This window comes from Silurus meridionalis, chromosome 17 (assembly GCF_014805685.1).
Source record: "Silurus meridionalis isolate SWU-2019-XX chromosome 17, ASM1480568v1, whole genome shotgun sequence".
Lineage (NCBI taxonomy): Eukaryota > Metazoa > Chordata > Actinopteri > Siluriformes > Siluridae > Silurus > Silurus meridionalis.
Genome location: NC_060900.1, coordinates 2,028,101 through 2,045,993, shown reverse-complemented (window position 1 = coordinate 2,045,993; position 17,893 = coordinate 2,028,101). Strand labels below are relative to the sequence as shown.

The window sequence follows — 17,893 nt, the reverse complement described above, 5'->3', positions numbered from 1 at the left end:
TTTTCCCACACAATATCTGGATTTATTGCTTTTTAATGTAGAGATGAAGTAAAAACACAGAGTCTGGAAGCAGGTTTAAAAACACTGGGTTCTATTTAATGTTATTTACATCAATCAATTAGTGTCTCACACACACACACACACACACACACACATCACCACCATCTTCAACATGATGCTGAACCACAAACACGATTTACTTGATGAATGAAAAGCTCAATGCTTGCTCCATCCCGAGTCCTGACGTCTGCGTAAGTCCTCGTGGTCCAGGCCGATGGGGTAAATGCGTCATTCTTGGGTGCATCGAACGCTCGTTTTTTCCGAAAGTGCTTCATGCAGACGGTCGCCGCCGTCCGCTCTGACGAAATCCCGCCACCTCTAAATGCTGATTGGTCAGTAAACGTTCGTCTAATTTCTAGCCGACGTTGGTCTGTGTAGCGTGTTAAGGGTAAAAGATTACAGCTGCGGTCCAGGGGGGCGAAAGCTCTTCGTAGCAGCGCGCTTGGAGCCGATCAGCGCAGGTCCAGCATGGTCACCGCGCCTTCTGTGATCGCAACATGGCTGCCGTTCTACAACCAAAAATTATGTTACTGGTACACGTAAAATTATGGATGCCAATGAAGAGTTTTACAAACAGATTTAAGCAGTTGAAATATTTGACAAATATTACATATTCGTAGGTGCTGTTTTCCAGAGCAATTCTCAAATTCATGCATCTTGGTGGTGTTGGGATTTGAACTCACAACCTTCCTATCAGAAGTCCAACATCTTAGCCACTCAGGTAACACTTCCCATTACAGCGGATACACATAAGGATGTTGGAAACTGGAGAAAACTATTCAGAACGTAATTTGTCTCAGATGTGTTGGAAAATTCCTTAAAAAAAAACTTTTCTACGTCTAAAATGACATTGTAGCTTCACTTCGCCTTTAGCACTCGAAATTAACACTTTGTAGACGATTAACAGCAATATGCTAGCTTAATAAAGTCACACGCAGTAGAAAGTAGACAGAAAGTGCTGGAAACGTCAACATTTACCTCAGATGTATGTAAATTCCTATGGGGAAAAAATTATTTTGGGCTTAAATGGCACTGAGAATCAACTGCTATACTGAAAAATATCCACATCGAATGAAAGATGCTGAAAACGCATCAAGCAGCGCATATACTTTTATAAAAGTCACGCTGGCAGTGGAAACATGTCTCAAATGTCAACATTTACCTCAGGATCGATGATAAAAACCGACAAGAAGACTTCATACGACTGAAATAACACTATAACGGCGTTTAGCATCGACCGTTAACCAAACTACGAGCTTTACCGAGAGACATCGATGAGACGTCAAACTCCTAACCAAGATACTTGCTAAGGATTGAGGCGAACCATTGAACAAGCTCGGCTGTCAAAGTTTGTGTGATGTGTGGGGAAAAAAATGCTAAGAAAAGATTCCGAACAACGATTAGACCACCATAAAAAAAACGGCCTGCTTGATTGAGAAGATCAGCATTTAGGAAACTAGCATACGTTTACCTCAGATGCGTTTGTAAAAAAAAAAAAAAAACGATGGAAATGTTCCTTAATCCTGAAATTAAACTGATCAACTACTAACCAAAGCACTTATTCTATTGAGAGTTAAAATATCCATAAGACCTCATAATATATACACCAGGTGGTATAAACAATTTGAGACTAGCTTCGTAACACCAACAGATGGCAACACTGGGCTGCACACAGTCACAGGAAGCACCGACCTTCATAAGTCGGTATATCAAAGGACATCGTCCGGTGTGCATCGGGAACAGTGCAACTGGTGCTATTCTGACGTGTGCCCTGGTCACAAATCTCTCTTCGCACGTGAGAAACGTGATCTCACTTCCGCTTCCACCCTACTCGCCAAATTTGACTCCTGTGACCTTCGCCCTCTTCCCGAAGATGACCTCGTATTATCAAAACTGGTAGTTAACACCTAGCGAATACATGCTAACTTGCACACAGAGGCAAGAATTAAAGCAAATCTTTCGGGAAGGTCAACATTTACCTCAGAAATGTTGGTCATTTTATAAGACAAGACTTCAACTACAACGTACTCAGACTTAGCTTCAAGTGCTAAGTGGATACTTACATTGAAGAGAGGGGGCTCTTTGGGGTGAGGGTGAAAGCCTTTCTGTGTGCAGGTGGAGATCTCCTCCATGCCGTAGTCAGTTAGCCTGAAGTATCCGGTCCTAAAACAAATGAAACACAAAACATGGTGAACATTCTCTCCCAGACATGTCTAAAATGTGCTTGTTCGGTACAATTTATCTCAGCGAGATGCACCGACTCCTTGAATTTGGGTGAGCAGACGATGGCGATGGCTTCGGGCAACATCAGCTGGTAGGAGCAGTGAGTGTGAAGATCGACGCTGGAGAGGAAGGCCGTCTGGGTCGGGTGAGTCTGAAGGTAAAGACAGAGCGATAAAAACGTTCGCGAGGATTATTTAAGTTAATAAGTTTGTGAATTGCGGTTACGGTGTACAGGAAACTTACATGTATCCAGCCGAGTGTGATGAGGTTGTGCTGGTCCTGCACCAGAAACAGCTCCTCCTCGTTCTCCGTGTCGCAGTAATCAGGACCGCCGCACTGCTTCGGGACGATCAAGTGGGTCACCGTGAACGCGTTCCTCATCTGAAGAGGCAAAGAGAAACCTGGTCACACGGTTTGGAGGAATGATTGTACGCTAGGATTGTGGGGTGTAGAATGGGATTTGGAGCGGTACCAGTTTCCCGCAGAGGATCCCACACGTCTCCACAGATCGCATCGTGTTGCTGTTGGCCAGCTGAAGGAACTTTGTGCAGAGCTCCGCGGGGACGGCGACCTGCCGCAATCCGTCCACCGGCGTACCTGAAGTGGAGATGTGGATCAGATGTGAGACATAGAGAAGAGAGTGATTGAGATCAGATGTGAGACTAGAGAAGAGGGTGATTGAGATGAGAGGGCTTGATATTAAAAGGTCAACTAATTATGGAAGTCACCAATACATAGGTTAGATCGTACTTATAGTATAAAGTATAAAGTAAAAAAGTACTGTATGTAAAATAGTATTGAACTTTATTGCAAAAATTTTGTATATTTTAAATGATGTAATTTTAATTCCCTGGACTTTATAAAGACATTTAAAGATGCCCATTTTAAGCATGACTTTGATTTATGTAAACACTTTAAAATAAGTGTAACATTAAATAAAGTTTTTTAAAAAGTAAATTTTCATGATATTTTAGATAACTTTAGTTAATGCAATATGAGCTAACCTGAACCAGCACGTGGAATTAGTGATTCGCCTCTAGAGGCCGCTCTCGTACTGTACAATAACAGAGGAGCTGGAAAAAAGAAGCCAGGAAAAACTATCAGTATGAATGTTTGCCAATAATCAATAGTTCCAGCAATCAACTATCTGTGCTGATTAATCAGCAAAACTGATTAAACTTCAATATGGAGGAGGACACAAGTAAGATCGGATGTAAGGGTTTGATGCGTGGTTGGAAGTGTGTGTGATGAGATGTGATAGTTTGATTAACGAGTCTCTTACTGCTGCCTGATTTGCTCAGAGAGCCTGGTTTGAGTGAGCGATCGAATGTAGGAACAGCTGGACTCGGTGTGGGCGGTGGCGGTGCCACGTTGTGATCGGTGGAAGGGTATGCCGGGCTCAGGGGTGGTGTAGGAGATGAAGAGTAAGGCGGGGGTGGGCCCTGGACACCAGGGATGAGGGGGGCCTGCTTGGGAGGAGTGACAGGAACGCTGAAGTCGTTCAGGACGCGCTGCCGTTCTCGCTCCAGCTCCTGGCGCCGGATCATCTCCTCGAACACGCTGAACTGCTGCTGCTCCTGCTGCCTCCTCTGCTGCTCCGCCACACGCCTCCTCTCCAGGTCCAGCTCCTTCTGCCTCTCCAACTCACGCTGCACTGCTGACTCTTCCTCCCGCTAACACACACACACACACACACACACACACACACACACACGATAAAAGTATGCAAGCTTAAAAATTTCGAAACCTTCAGGAAGTGAGAAAAATAAATCAAGGAGGAAGGAAGAAAGAAAAGAAGAATAAAATACAAAAAAACTTAACAAAACAAAAAGTACCAGAGGAAAGACAGAATATCTGCAAAGCAAAAGAAAGGAAGGACAAAAAAAATGAAGAAAGAAAGAAACAAAGGCAGGAAGTAAACAGGAAGTGCTGCTGACTAACCAGAATGCAGCATCTTCTGTCCAATTAGAATGTGGAATTCAACACTTGACCAATCAAAATAAAGAATTCAAAACCGTCTGACCAATCACAACACAGAACATCTGACTAATCAGAACTAAAAATAAAATACCTTCAACCAATCAGAATGGAGATCTCAACACACAGTAGGAAAAGCGGTGGTTTATTTTGAAAACGTATTATTGGAATTTTATTCAGCAGTAAAAAAAGGAACACAAAGGAAGCAGGAAATAAACAGGAAGTGCTTCAGCATCTCAGGTGTGACAAACCTTTTTAATGAGATACTCTGCGTACTCTCTCTCATATCTCTTCAGCAGACATTTCTTCAGTTCCTCAGCCTGAGGAAATGCTATCTCCTTCAGTTTCTGCATGGACACACACACACACACACACACACACACACACAGTATTACTGCATGTCCTGAGGTGTAACGAGCCCAAATATTCATGAAACTGAAAAATGAATAGAAAGGTACCTTCAGAGTGTCCTTCTTCTCCGGGATGTTGGATATCTTATACTCGGGATGTTTGGGGAGTTTCTCAATAAAGAGTCTGAGAGAGAGAGAGAGAGAGAGAGAGAGAGAGAGAGAGAGAGAGAGAGAGTAGTATAAATATAAGTATAATAAAAAAAAACATTTTCAAAATGTGAGAAGAAAAAGAAGAAAGAAAGAAAACTGGGAAGGGGGGATGACTGAAAGGAAGAATATTTGTTTAGCACTACAGTGCAGTTATACAGAAAAGTTTCCAAATGATATAACATCATGACCTGTTACTGTACTGGTAATAAACCGAGCAGTGTTTTATAAGAACAGTGTAAGAGTGAGAGAAAGTGGGAGAGAGAGTGTGCAGGAGAGAAAAGTGTGTGGAAGAGAGAGTGTGTGAGAGAAAAGTGTGAGAAAGTGTGGGAGAGAGAAAGTGTATGAAAGTGTGGGAGAGAGAAAGTGTGTGAAAGTGTGTGAAAGTGTGTGTGAAAGTGTGGAGAGAGAAAGTGTGTGCAAGAGAGTGTGCATGAGAGAGAGAGTGCAAGAGAGAAAAGTGTGAGAAAGTGTGTAAGAGAGAAAGTGTGTGAAAGTGTGGGAGAGAGAAAGTGTGTGCAAGAGAGAGTGTGCATGAGAGAGAGTGCGAGAGAAAAGTGTGAGAAAGTGTGTGTGAAAGTGTGGAAGAGAGAGAGAGTGCGAGAGAGAAAAGTGTGAGAAAGTGTGTAAGAGTGAAAGTGTGAAAGTGTGTGAAAGTGTGGAAGAGAGAGAGAGGCGAGAGAGAAAAGTGTGAGAAAGTGTGTAAGAGTGAAAGTGTGAAAGTGTGTGTGAAAGTGTGGAAGAGAGAGAGAGTGCGAGAGAGAAAAGTGTGAGAAAGTGTGTAAGAGAGAAAGTGTGTGAAAGTGTGGGAGAGAGAGAGTGCATGAGAGAGAGTGCGAAGAGAAAAGTGTGTGAGAGGAAAAGTGTGAGAAAGTGTGTAAGAGAGAGTGTGCGAGAGAGTTTGAGAGAAAGTACATGAGATTAAAAGTATGCGTGAGAATGCGAGCTTGTGTGAGGTTGTGCGAAAGCGTGCGAGAGCACATGTTTGAAGGTGTGTAAAACGTGTGTGTAAGAATGCGAGCATGTGTGAAGGTGTGAGACTGTGTGAGCGCATGTTTGCGGGTGTTTGTGTAAGTGTGTGTGAGAATGTGAGTGTGCGATTGAAGTGCGCGTGTAAGAGCGTGTGTGTGCGATATTGCGCGAGCACTCGTTTGAAGGTGCAGGTGTAAAGTAATGCAGGCGTGTGCGAGTGTGTTTTTACGTGATGTATTTGTTGTAGAGGACGAAGGCATGCTCCAGGTTGGCCTCCTCGGCGTAGATGTGCGCCATGCGGATCATCTCCATCCCCGAACGAAAGTATCGGCGGACAGGCACCGCCTCGTTCACCTCCACCGCGCTGCCCTTCTTAGTGAGAGCACGCACTCGCTCCTCCGGGCTTAAACTCACGTCAGCGTGATCCAACATGGCCGACACTCAGCGCCTCACCTGCGTACACACACACACACACACACACACACACACACACACACACACACACAGAGAAGTGATTACGCTATCCCTCATTATGCATCGATGATGTTTTCAGGTATCGTGATACGATATTTTTGTCACATCGCACACCCCTATAAACAATTATATTTCACCTTCTACTTTTTATTACACAGAATAGAGAGACTAATCTCGTTATTCTGGACCAAATGAGCAAAAAGGTGGTCACACACACACACACACACACACACACACACACACACAATGCTAAATAGGGAACATAAGAAGACTAGCGTCTGTACAAAAGGGAACATTGTCAGTATTTGAGCGTGAGACTGAATGTGGGCCGTTGTTTTATCAGGGCCATTTTGCAAAACACATTCCAGGAAGTTGGAGAAAGAAAATGTGAATCACTCCGAGTGCACAGTCTCTCATGCGCACACGTGTGTTCGTCCATACAGTAAGTCATCATCATCAAAACCCAGAATTGTGCCCTTACAGGAAATGATCCACAATGGTGCAGTGAACTACGGATTTACAGTTAACACTCGGGAGGATTATTTTCCACTCCATTCGCATGTCCTTTAAACAAGACCTCAGCATGATGATTGTTAAAATTAAACAATAACCGGCATTAAAAAGCGCAGGAACAAAACCCTGGGATATAGAGAACTATTGAACACCTTCTGACCATTTAAAATGGAGAAAACCTTCTGACCTATCGGAATTAAACTTAAAATACCGTTTGACCAATCAGGATGGAGAATTCAACACCCTGTGGCCAATCTGAACGCGGAATGCAAAAAGAACACTTTCTGACCTATCAGAATTTAAATATCTTTCAGCCAATCAGAATGGAGAATTCGACACCCGCTGACCGATCAGAACGAACAATTAAAACCCTTCTGACCAATCTGCATGAACAATTTCTGACCAATCAGAACGCAGAATTCAACACGTGCTGGCAAATCAGAATGTGGAATTCAGAATACCAAATCAGAATAAAGATCACAGTCTGGTCAATACAAAAGAAAAACTGAACAGCTGACCAGAATGAAGAACATCTTCTGACCAATCAGATTTAAAAATAAAAACATCCTAGCCAATCAGAATGGAGAATTCAACCCTTTCGCTAGGGCAAGGTGTTTACTATTGCAAAATTTTATTTATCGTTATAATTTAAAAAAAAAGGAAATAAAATACAATTTGGTTGTAATACATTTATAACCAAATTATATAAATATAAAAAAAACCATTTAGACAAACTTTAAAAGGCATGGGAGCTGGCCGAGTCCCAAATCCCCTCTCACAGCTAAGGGATGTACACTACATAGTGTGCATATTAAAGGCTTCTAGTGCCTATGTAGTGCACTTCGCTCTGCCATTTGGGATCAGTCCAACTCCAATGTTCAAATAAACCTTTTCGGGTAAAATAATTGCTATCTAGTGCTGCTATAACGTGTGTATATTTTATTTTATCTCAAATTATCTCAAATTTCGAACTTTTATCTTTATAAACAATGTAAATAGACATAAATATAAAAACAAACCCAGTGAACTCTTGAGCTTAGCTAGCTTCTCTATACGAGCGGCTAACGCTAAGCAGCTAGCAGAGCTAATGCTAAGCCGAACAGCTCATTAGCTATAAAACATTATATTAAAAATCTTTCCATTCTGTTTTTTAATAATTATATGAAATAATAAAATCAAGCAGAACAGCGTCCCATGATAAACACACTGGTGATGTTTTCCAGAAAAAACCTCATCACTTCCTGATTCTGCTCCAGAGGGTGGATTCCAGAAAACAAGATTCACTTACCGTCACATAGACCCTGAACTCTCGGCTGATTAAACACACACTAGTTTACTCCCCGTTTTGTTTATTAGCTCCAAAGTGCCTGAGATGAATTTGGGTTAAATGTAACCCAGAGTCAATGCGCGCGCACGGCGAGTACAAACAGACATTTTCAATGGATCGCCGATTTCAGGAGTCACCATGGAAACGGAAGGCGGAAGTAGAAAAAGCGAGCTACTTCCGTAAAACTGATTTGGAGTTTTTGTTTTTGTTTTTGTTTTTTTGTTTTTTTACAGTTTTTCAGTCGCTTTGGAGCGTTTTCTCAAATCATCCTTAATATTAATACACCAGTGCGTGCATTTTCCTCCAAATATTATGTACAAACACACTGGATTTCTTCTGCGAAAGCCTGAACTTTTCTCAAAACCCTCAGTTCATCTCTCAAAAGTAAAGTTTGTGTCAGTGAACATCTCATTCCTACATACCCATCAGAACGAAAAGTGCACAAACACGATCGTCAAAAAAGTTTCGTCGTGTTCTCAGTGTGACGCTGCCCAGTTTCAGTGTTTCTTGATATAAACGATGGTTTTAGATCACAGAGACTGAAAATGCACAAAATATGACCTCCTTCTGTTTATCATCTAAATTTCAGCACAAATTTATGTATTTGATTGGATAATTGATTTATATTGATTGTAACAGGATTCACACTTTTCCTGTACACGTGTGCGTTTGTTTCTTATTTGTTCGATTTTCAGAATGTATAATCCTGTGTTTTGTCTGTATTCAGTCTCAAACTGAAGATTCACCAGATTCACCTTTGACCTGTTTTAGAGAACTGGTTGATCATTGGTTGATCTGATGCCGTTCCCTCGACTTCATTAGTGACAATCTGCACAATTCATTAATTCAACACGTTTAGAATCAGAATCAGGTTTACAGGCTAAGTGTGTTGACACACACAAGGAATTTGGTTCCAGCTGTTAGTGACTCTCAAAGTACAGACATAAAAACACTCTACATTCAGCTTGGACTCTACGAGACAAAACAGACGATGTGAGACAGAACAGACAGTATGAGTAGTAAATAGGGATACAGATTATATGACAGATCAGTGATGTACACAGAGTGTGAGAGTGCATGGAAGTGCAAATGACAGAATTGTGCGTCAGGTATGATAAAGAGTTTACTATAGAACTGTGTACAATATAGAACAGCCGTAGTGTGTGTAACAGATACAGATCATGTGATGACTGACAGTTCTGATGTTAGATGACAGATTCTGACGACTGGTTTAATCATTTTGCATTCGATGACGTATACAGTGAACTGATGCTGAGATGTTTTGGGGGTTAAAACTATTCAGGTGAAACCAGTAGAATATATTTTGATCAACATGAACGACTGATCATGTAGGAAACAGCAGACACTCGTACACAATCCATTAAATGATTCGTTCGTAATTTAATCAAAGCGACAAGAAATGTTTTTATATGATGTGCACGTGTGACTACATGACGTGGAGGAACAGGTAGTTTTGAAAATTTTATTTCTGATCTAAGAAACGCTAATAAAGTCAAGTCAAGTCAAGTTTATTTCTATAGCGCTTTTTACAACAGACATTGTCTCAAAGCAGCTTTACACAAATCAACAGTTAAGGTGAACGGTGTGTGTTTATCCCTGATGAGCAGCCGTGGTGACTGTGGCAAGGAAAAACTCCCTTAGATGTTCTGAGGAAGAAACCTTGAGAGGAACCAGACTCAAAAGGGGAACCCATCCTCATCTGGGTGACATCAAGAGTTTGATCATAAATCTTCCAACAATACAGAACACTGGAGAGTGAGAACTAACATGAGCACTGGAGTATAAGATTATAAGTGATGTTCTTTCTACAGTCTTCTACAGTCTTTATGGTTAGTAGCTCCGAGTTTTATGAGCTCAGCATTTGTGATCATCACAGATCCAGCATCAGCTAATAAAGGTATATGGTTAATGGAATATAAACACATTATAACAACAACAACAACAACAAATAATAATACTGCTGCATCAGTAAAAGAAGAACAGTTGGCTTAGCTTAAAAAAAAAAAACCTGAATAATTGCGTGAGTTTATGAAATTATAAATAAAATATTTTCTCTTCTGATTGTGATGCAAAATTATTTTGGCTCCATAAAATCTCCCTAAATGGCTCCATAAATCTCTTAATATTACTGTAGTAGTGTAGATGATTGGCTACTAATTTATTTGGCTAAATATATAGACACAAAATTATATATATATATATTATATGGCGTAGAATTTATTTTTGTATTAGTTTATTAATTTAACGAAACTTTCCAAACTGTTACTGAAGGCGTGTCATTTACTTTCGATTCTAACCAATAGGAAGAAGGCGTGTGAAACAGGTGAGGGTCCACCTGTGATCAGTGGGATTCCAGGGGGCAGTTTGTCAGACTCAGATACCAACACAAGTGGATTAGTAAAATGTAGGATATTATTACTTATGATTTATTGATGTTTTACAGTTTTTTTTATCAGGGTTTAATAAATGAAACCAACAGTCACCATTTAAAATGCATTTTACAGTCATTGTTTCACTTCTGCATTATGCAGGACTATTTTACTATACTGTAAATCTTATTTCTAACAGTCTTAGATGTTCCTGATGTCTTTATTAGTTGTATTTGTTTGAGAATATACACTGAGTATCTCTGAGCATCCTCACCTATTTGCATTGGAGGATGAAGAGAACACACTTCTGCTGTGACAGAAATGGAAAATACAGGGAGGCCTATAGATGTATGATGCATATAATGCACCCCTTTTTCTCCTTTTCTACATTAGACAGAATTGTCATTTTACAGAATCTGGCTGAGGATGTAGATGAAGATAAGGAATCTTAGCAGTGTAATAAATCTCCTGCAGCAGTTTCTTCTGATGTAAATATTTTGTCTGTGATTGAATTGTAAACTTTATCAATCGTTTTTCGTTATTTTGTCTTTCTAGTTGCCTGCAGAAAAGCTGTACCATGTCCATCTTCAAAGGTAAATAATAAGAAAACAACCCAGTGACATAGAGATGGACTTTATACATCTTTAAATAAATAACAAAAGATGATGATAAAAAAAAGGCTAGATTATGAATTGAACTGCATTAATCTGTCATTTGTTGTTGAATGGTTTATAAAACTATACATTCTAATGTCTTTTTTTTTATTACAGCAAATAAATAAACAATGAACATCCCTTGACTGGTTTTATTTATATTTGATTTGGGGGAAATCATGTCCCCAAATAAGGCGTAAATGAAGGCTGAGTTCATTGTACAGCGCCATCTTGTGGTTAAGTTTGGATTTTCATCAATGCTAACCTTTTTGTTGGTGTTTTTTTTTATGAATTTAATTACTTAAATACAACAATCCGGTATGAAATCTAATCCCATTTTTATAACTTTAAATGTATATTTGTACATTATTTGATATCACAATTCCCGTGCATTATTTCCCACCTGCACGTGTCTGTATATAAGAAGTGTAAAATCCGAAAATCATAAATATTTTTGTACACAGAAGCAAGTTCCTTGTTCTGTGTGTGTGTGTGTGTGTGTGTGTGTGTAAAAATTAATTCTGAGTTGGATGAGAGATTGGATGAAATCCGATTATTGTCATTGTGCAGAAAACAAGTACACTCTTACAGAATATTTATATACACACATTTTGGCCAATAAAAAGAGCATAAATAAATACATGCCTTTTATTTGTTTTATTTTATTTGTTTGTTTGTTGGTGCTCTTTTCAATTTAAGAATTAATCCAAATTTTCTCTAAATACAAAGAAATTAGGATAATTTAATGTGCTGCAAATCAGCTTTATAACTTTATAGCAGCTATAAATAGTTCATCAGTTGAAATTGATATAAAAATTATTATGTTTTTACTTATATGTGACTGAACCAAGTGGAGAGTAAAAGATCTTATCACGCTATAAGGACAGAAGTATGAGGACACCTGAGCTTTGTATGTGCTTCTTCCTGAACATCTTATTCCACATTTAGTTCCCATTTACTGTGAACCTTCACTCTTCTAGAAAGATGTTCCACTAGATTTTGCAGCGACTCATTCAGCCACAAGTGTGTTCTGATTGGGTGAGATGGTGAGGTGAGATGGTGAGGTGAGATGGTGAGGTGGATTTGTGAACAGAAGCCTTGTCATGCTGGACCATGTTTCGAGTCTCCTAATTTAACAAAAGGAAATATTCACGATTCCACTTTCAAAGACGTCCTATACAAGTGTGTCCCAATACTTTTGAACTGGGGTCAGTGTGTGTGTGTGTGTGTGTGAGAGAAAAAAAAAAAAACCTCAAGGAATAATTTTATTTATATTTTATCCAAAAAACAATCATAAAGTAACAAAGGATTCAATGAAAAAAAAAAAAAGAAAAACAGAGCAGAGAGAAAAACTTTCATATTTTCTATCTGATATTCAAAACAATTGTGTGAAGTCTTTTATAGAATGGAACCTGACATCATTATATATATATATTTATATATCTCTCGTTTTTAATGACGTGACAAAAAAAATAACTTCAATCATCTACAGAAAATAGAATTAAAGATAGAAATCCGAGTCCTGAATCAGTGGTTCACCCGCAAACGTGCTTCATCATCATCATCATCATCATCATATGGCTGTGTAAAGTCAAATCGTTGTTTACATTCAAACACGAGCCTCGACATCACACACACACACACACACACACACACACACACAGATTCAAGCAGCACCGATATGATACTTCAACTGATAAACTACAAAAACTCTACGTGTTTCTACAGTGTCGAAGCTGCTGGTTCTTCGCTCCTCTTCTTCCATAGGAGCTTCGGGTTCTCCTCAGATTCAGATCTTTTGGTGCATCGTTTTGTATCTGCAGGACTTAACGAAACCGCAATCACAAATAATTAGCGTAAATTAAATTAATTAAATTAAAAAAAAAAAAAAAAAAGATTAACCTGTAGTGGTCAGTAGAGAGCAGGGTTGTGTGTCCGCTTTAGAGCAGGACTTTACACCCTGAGACTTTCTTTTTTTACACACACACACACACACACACACACACACACACACACACACACACACACACACACTAACCCAGTGTAACAGAGCAGTAAATAATTAGCTGAATCTCTCCACATGTGCTTCTTAACACACCTTATTTTCACATCATTGCACACGTGATGTGTCTGAAGCTGGCTTAGACAAAAAAAAAAAAAAAAAAAGATTAATAATAATAATAATAATAATAATAATAATAATAATAATATAGGGTTGAACGGCAGAGATGTGTTTTTTCTTTTAAACAAAGCTTTATGAGGTCTACGTGCTGCTATCGCACATTGCCACGTCCCGGCCTGCGCAAAGCCGTTCACTTCAGAAACAATTCCTCAATTTTCTACGCTTCTCTTTTGAAGCACATCTCGCCCATCTCCCCCTTTCTACCATGAAAGAACAAACCCCAATATACACCTATAAATCAAGCGCACGTAAACCAAACCGAAAAAAAAAAGATGAACCCGAAAGCGTTAGTGTCGTAATCGGCATTACACGAAAACCTGTTTGAGGACGGACAGGAGGAGAACAGGAAACACACGAGCAACCGTCAATCATGCTGAACCTTCACCAAACAAAACACGACGAGAAGAAGGACCGGGTTGAGTGTTTGAAGTCGCAGCTCGATCCTGCAGAATCACCGCGGAGAATCGGGATGAGTTAATGATCCATCACTGCAAAACACACACACACACACACACAAAACATTTCATAATCAACGTCATCACCACCACTTAATGCTCAGGAACTGGGCCACTGATCCCACCCCACAGGCGGCTCTGCATTTATACAATCATGATTGTTAATGGAAATCACGCCCCCTGCATGGACTCATTAACACCTACAGAAATCATTTCCAGTAAACACAGTTCTCCATGTCATCCACAAATGCTGGTTAAATCCTTCAAAGAAGAAGGCATGCGTGAACATGATCCAGAAACACCACCATCCTTTCTGTTCTGTGGTCAGAAGAATCGAAGTTTTCTTTTTGAAAACCATGAACACTACATCCTACGGAATGAAGAGGAGGGGGACTATCCAGCCTGTGATCAGTGCTCAGTTCAAAAAGCTGCATCTCTGATGGTATGGTGGTGGTGCATTAGTGCCTGTGGAATGGGCAGCTTTCCTACAGAAAACGTCTTTTTCAGGGAAGAACTTGCATGTAGTGTTTGAGAGAGACAATGCCACCCAGAACTCAACACCCTGTGGCCAATCTGAACGCGGAATGCAAAAAGAACACTTTCTGACCTTGCATATAGTGTTTGAGACAGGACACCCAGACCTGTTTAGCAATTAGAACCTTGTATCAGGCACAACATTTCTCCTCCGAAACATCAGCAAGTGGTCTCCTCAGTTCCCAGTTGACAGAACTTGTGACATTACACATGGTTAAGTGAACGGAGTGTGAGTTTAAAGCAGAGCTGCTGACTGGTCTTTAATCCGATTTAATAAAATATTTAATCCTTTAATACTCACATGATGATCAAGTTTCTGATAGTCTGATGTTTTGGGTCTCCGTGAGTACTTCCCCCTTCTGCCCTCAAGCAGAAAAGCAAAGATCTGAAAGAAAGACCAGGTCAGAGTTTATAACAACAGAAATAGTAGTGACTGAAGGCGTGACATCAGCGTGAAGGAAAGTAGAAGCTGAAAGAGAACCGAAAACGGGACTAACCTTGCGCTTGTTGTGGTATCCGATGTACATGATGGCCACCAGCAGAGCGGTGGAGACGAGGTAGGCGAAGAAGTGACTGCTCTCGGCCTCCTTCGAAGGGTTAAACATGACCTGTTTCTTCTCCAGAGAAAATTCCTCGTAATCATTTTCAACATCGTCATCATCGTCATTCATCACCCCACGATGTACATCTCCCCTAACCCCAATGTTACTACCTCCGAATTCCTCATCATCTCCCCCAGCCACGGTTTTAACGTCTCCGAATTCATCATCTCCGAATTCATCATCTCCCTCAGCCACAGTTTTACCATCTCCGAGTTCCTCATCATCTCCCTCAGCCACAGTTTTACCATCTCCGAGTTCCTCATCCTCTCCCCCAGCTACAGTTTTACCATCTCCAAGTTCCTCATCCTCTCCCTCAGCCACAGTTTTACCATCTCCGAGTTCCTCACCCTCTCCCTCAGCCACAGTTTTACCATCTCCGAGTTCCTCACCCTTTCCCTCAGCCACAGTTTTACCATCTCCGAGTTCCTCACCCTCTCCTCAGCCACAGTTTTACCATCTCCGAGTTCCTTCTCATCTCCCCCAGCCACAGTTTTACCATCTCCGAGTTCCTTCTCATCTCCCCAGCCACAGTTTTACCATCTCCGAGTTCCTTCTCATCTCCCCAGCCACAGTTTTACCATCTCCGAGTTCCTTCTCATCTCCCCAGCCACAGTTTTACCATCTCCGAGTTCCTTCTCATCTCCCCAGCCACAGTTTTATCATCTCCAAGTTCCTTCTCATCTCCCCCAGCCACAGTTTTACCATCTCCAAGTTCCTTCTCATCTTCCCCAGCCACAGTTTTACCATCTCCAAGTTCCTTCTCATCTCCCCAGTCACAGTTTTACCATCTCCAAGTTCCTTCTCATCTCCCCCAGTCACAGTTTTACCATCTCCAAGTTCCTTCTCATCTCCCCAGTCACAGTTTTACCATCTCCAAGTTCCTTCTTATCTCCCCCAGTCACAGTTTTACCATCTCCAAGTTCCTCACCCTCTCCCCCAGCCACAGTTTTATCATCTCCACCTTTCACACCATCTCCCTCTTCCACAGCTTTACTTTTTCCATCTTCCTTAACAGTTCCCTTTCCGACTTCCTTACCATCTCCCTCCTCCACAGCGTTACCCTCTTCCCCTTGCTTTACATCCTTCTCTGCGTTGTTTTGTTGTTCTTTATTCAGTTGATCTTCAGGGTTATTGGTAATCTCCTTTTCTGCATCAGGTGCAGCATCTACTGGCTGGGCTTTGATCTTCTTGTTGTCAGTCATGCTGGTTGCTTTGTCCTTACCAACAGTCTGGATGTCAGTCTTTCCTTTATTTTCCTCAGTCTGAACAGTTTTTAGATCTGTCAATTCGGACGTCTTGCTCTTTTCATCCTGGACAGGGACTTTGCTCTTTTTCTCTGTCTGGACGGTCATCTTGTTTGTATCTTTGCCTGTCTGGGTGGTCACTTCTTTGTTTTCATCCGGGTCTTTCTTGCTCTGGGCTCTGGTCTCGGTCCCTGATTCGCCAGTTGTCACATCCCCTCCGGTCTCTGATTGGACACCGGTCTCAGTTTCCACGGTTTCATGTCGAATCACGCCACCTGGAAAAAAGTTGGCAGTTATCCCAGATATCATTTTATTCCTCTGAACAAAACACCTGGTAATTTTTCTGTGGAAACTTCAAGAGCAAACATATTTACATTCAATACAGAGTTTCTAAGAAAAATCACTGCAGTACAAAGAAGATTCCAGAAGCAAAGCACAAACCATCACAGATACTGTTTACACCAAACACAAAAAAACAGACCAGTGGAGGAGAAAAAAGAAACCACTAGGCTTTCTGGTGCACTTCTGTGGTGAGTAACGAGTCCTGTGAGATTCAGAATCAGGTATGTGAGTTTCTTACCTTTCACCATGAACACACAAACACACAGCAACAACACCGACGTTAACAGGAGGCGCATTTGTGACTTTTTTAAGAGACACACGACGGAAAAACAACGTAAACAGTAAATAAATAAAATGTGTATAAATATATAAACACTTCTGAGTAAAGGAAAAACAAGACGAGCAAAAAAACGTAAGCGCGGAATCGTTAGGTTCAGTCGAAGGTGCAACGTCACCAACTTCCGGGTTTGAGGCGGTAGTCGGGGGCGTGGTTTTCTACGTCACCGCCAATTTACATTTACTGAATTTTTTTTTTTCACAAAACTTTTTTTATTTTATTATGTTTTGGAAATGCAGTAAAAAATTACAAAATATAATATATCATATAATATAGAATAATACATATATTATTTACACAATATATATATTATATATTTAGAAAAATACAATATTAAATATTTATATATATATTTAAATAATCTCCACCTCAAAACAATACATGAATAAATTATTTAGAGCTGTTTAAGATTTTTTTTTCTTATTTATAATTTAGAAATTTGTCATTATTATTTTAGCATTATTATTATTTTAATAGTGTAATTTAATGAGCACAATTAACGCTGAGTTTATTTATTTGTTTATTTTAACTAGAACAGTAATAGTTTGTTAAAGTAATTTTTACAGTTTAATAGCGACTATTAATTTGTTTGTTGTAACAATAATTCATGTATTTATTCATTACGTTAATTGTAATAGTAGTAATAATAGTGGAAGGAAGAATTTAAAAAAATGAAAAGATTTTATTTATAAATTATTAATAGTAAATAGTTAATAGTAAATTGTGAATAAATGCATTAATAGACAAAACTGATGTACAGTACCGCTCAAGTGTTACGTTTGGACAAAACTTCTTCTGTGTTTGTTTGTTTTGTTTATTTTTATATTGATTATTTTTAACATCAATACTGAAGACATCAGTATGTTTTATATTTTAGATTGTCCAAAGTAACATTAAGCGTTTGATGACTCATGGATTTCTCTCATGAGATTCACGAGGCCGTCACCTGGAATGGTTTTCAGCTCACTGGTGTGTCTTCTCAAGAGTTTATTTGTGACTTGTCTTGCCTTCTTAATGTGCTTTAGATCATCGGTTGTCTTGTGTAGAGGAA

General features: G+C 39.9%; 3 protein-coding genes and 1 long non-coding RNA gene across 6 annotated transcripts in view; 1 reads left to right on the top strand and 3 right to left on the bottom strand.

Annotated features, from left to right (window-relative positions):
- Nucleotides 1-70: 70 nt before the first annotated feature.
- On the bottom strand, nt 71-8,237 carry stambpb (STAM binding protein b). Of its 2 annotated transcripts, XM_046870692.1 has the most exons (11): nt 8,065-8,237; nt 6,019-6,242; nt 4,719-4,794; nt 4,512-4,607; nt 3,566-3,956; nt 3,288-3,356; nt 2,756-2,880; nt 2,527-2,664; nt 2,322-2,434; nt 2,124-2,223; nt 71-569 (listed from the first exon to the last, which is right to left on the bottom strand). In XM_046870692.1, exons 2-11 carry the CDS (start codon nt 6,219-6,221, stop codon nt 513-515), a joined length of 1,368 nt encoding a protein of 455 aa, XP_046726648.1. In that variant the 5' UTR covers nt 6,222-6,242; nt 8,065-8,237; the 3' UTR covers nt 71-512. The 2 variants fall into 2 exon arrangements, with proteins under 2 accessions (XP_046726648.1, XP_046726649.1); XM_046870693.1 differs by lacking the exon at nt 3,288-3,356.
- Nucleotides 8,238-13,132: 4,895 nt separating this feature from the next.
- tgoln2 (trans-golgi network protein 2) lies at nt 13,133-15,666 on the bottom strand. Its single transcript, XM_046870883.1, has 5 exons — nt 15,622-15,666; nt 15,498-15,510; nt 14,815-15,356; nt 14,619-14,702; nt 13,133-13,816 (listed from the first exon to the last, which is right to left on the bottom strand). The coding sequence occupies exons 1-5, from the start codon at nt 15,664-15,666 to the stop codon at nt 13,814-13,816; spliced, it is 687 nt and encodes a 228-aa protein (XP_046726839.1). The 3' UTR covers nt 13,133-13,813.
- Nucleotides 15,580-17,893, bottom strand: part of LOC124399628 — a 4,599-nt gene continuing 2,285 nt past the window's right edge. The window contains exons 1-2 of one of the 2 annotated variants that reach the window (XM_046870699.1): nt 16,744-16,981; nt 15,580-16,438 (exon numbers count right to left, since the gene is read on the bottom strand). In XM_046870699.1, the coding sequence (XP_046726655.1) occupies nt 15,735-16,438; nt 16,744-16,801 (762 nt within the window). In that variant the 5' untranslated portion in view covers nt 16,802-16,981 and the 3' untranslated portion in view covers nt 15,580-15,734. Of the gene's footprint in view, nt 16,439-16,743; nt 16,982-17,893 lie in introns of those variants that run through there. The other variant, XM_046870700.1, reaches the window with a different exon arrangement.
- Nucleotides 16,446-17,893, top strand: part of LOC124399630 — a 7,121-nt gene continuing 5,673 nt past the window's right edge. The window contains exon 1 of the long non-coding RNA XR_006928264.1: nt 16,446-16,726. This is a non-coding gene — a long non-coding RNA (uncharacterized LOC124399630). The remainder of the gene's footprint in view (nt 16,727-17,893) is intronic.

Bases quoted from the DNA above. Each gene is read 5' to 3' on its own strand.
- stambpb (XM_046870692.1), bottom strand. From the start codon at position 6,221: ATGTTGGATCACGCTGACGTGAGTTTAAGCCCGGAGGAGCGAGTGCGT. The intron at 4,608-4,718 runs GTACCTTTCTAT...GTGTCCATGCAG, and splicing joins AGAAGAAGGACACTCTGAAG to AAACTGAAGGAGATAGCATT. The intron at 2,224-2,321 runs GTCGGTGCATCT...CATTTGTTTTAG, and splicing joins TGCTCACCCAAATTCAAGGA to GACCGGATACTTCAGGCTAA.
- tgoln2 (XM_046870883.1), bottom strand. From the start codon at position 15,666: ATGGTAAAACTGTGGCTGGGGAAGATGAGAAGGAACTTGGAGATG. The intron at 14,703-14,814 runs GTTAGTCCCGTT...TCTTTCTTTCAG, and splicing joins GATACCACAACAAGCGCAAG to ATCTTTGCTTTTCTGCTTGA.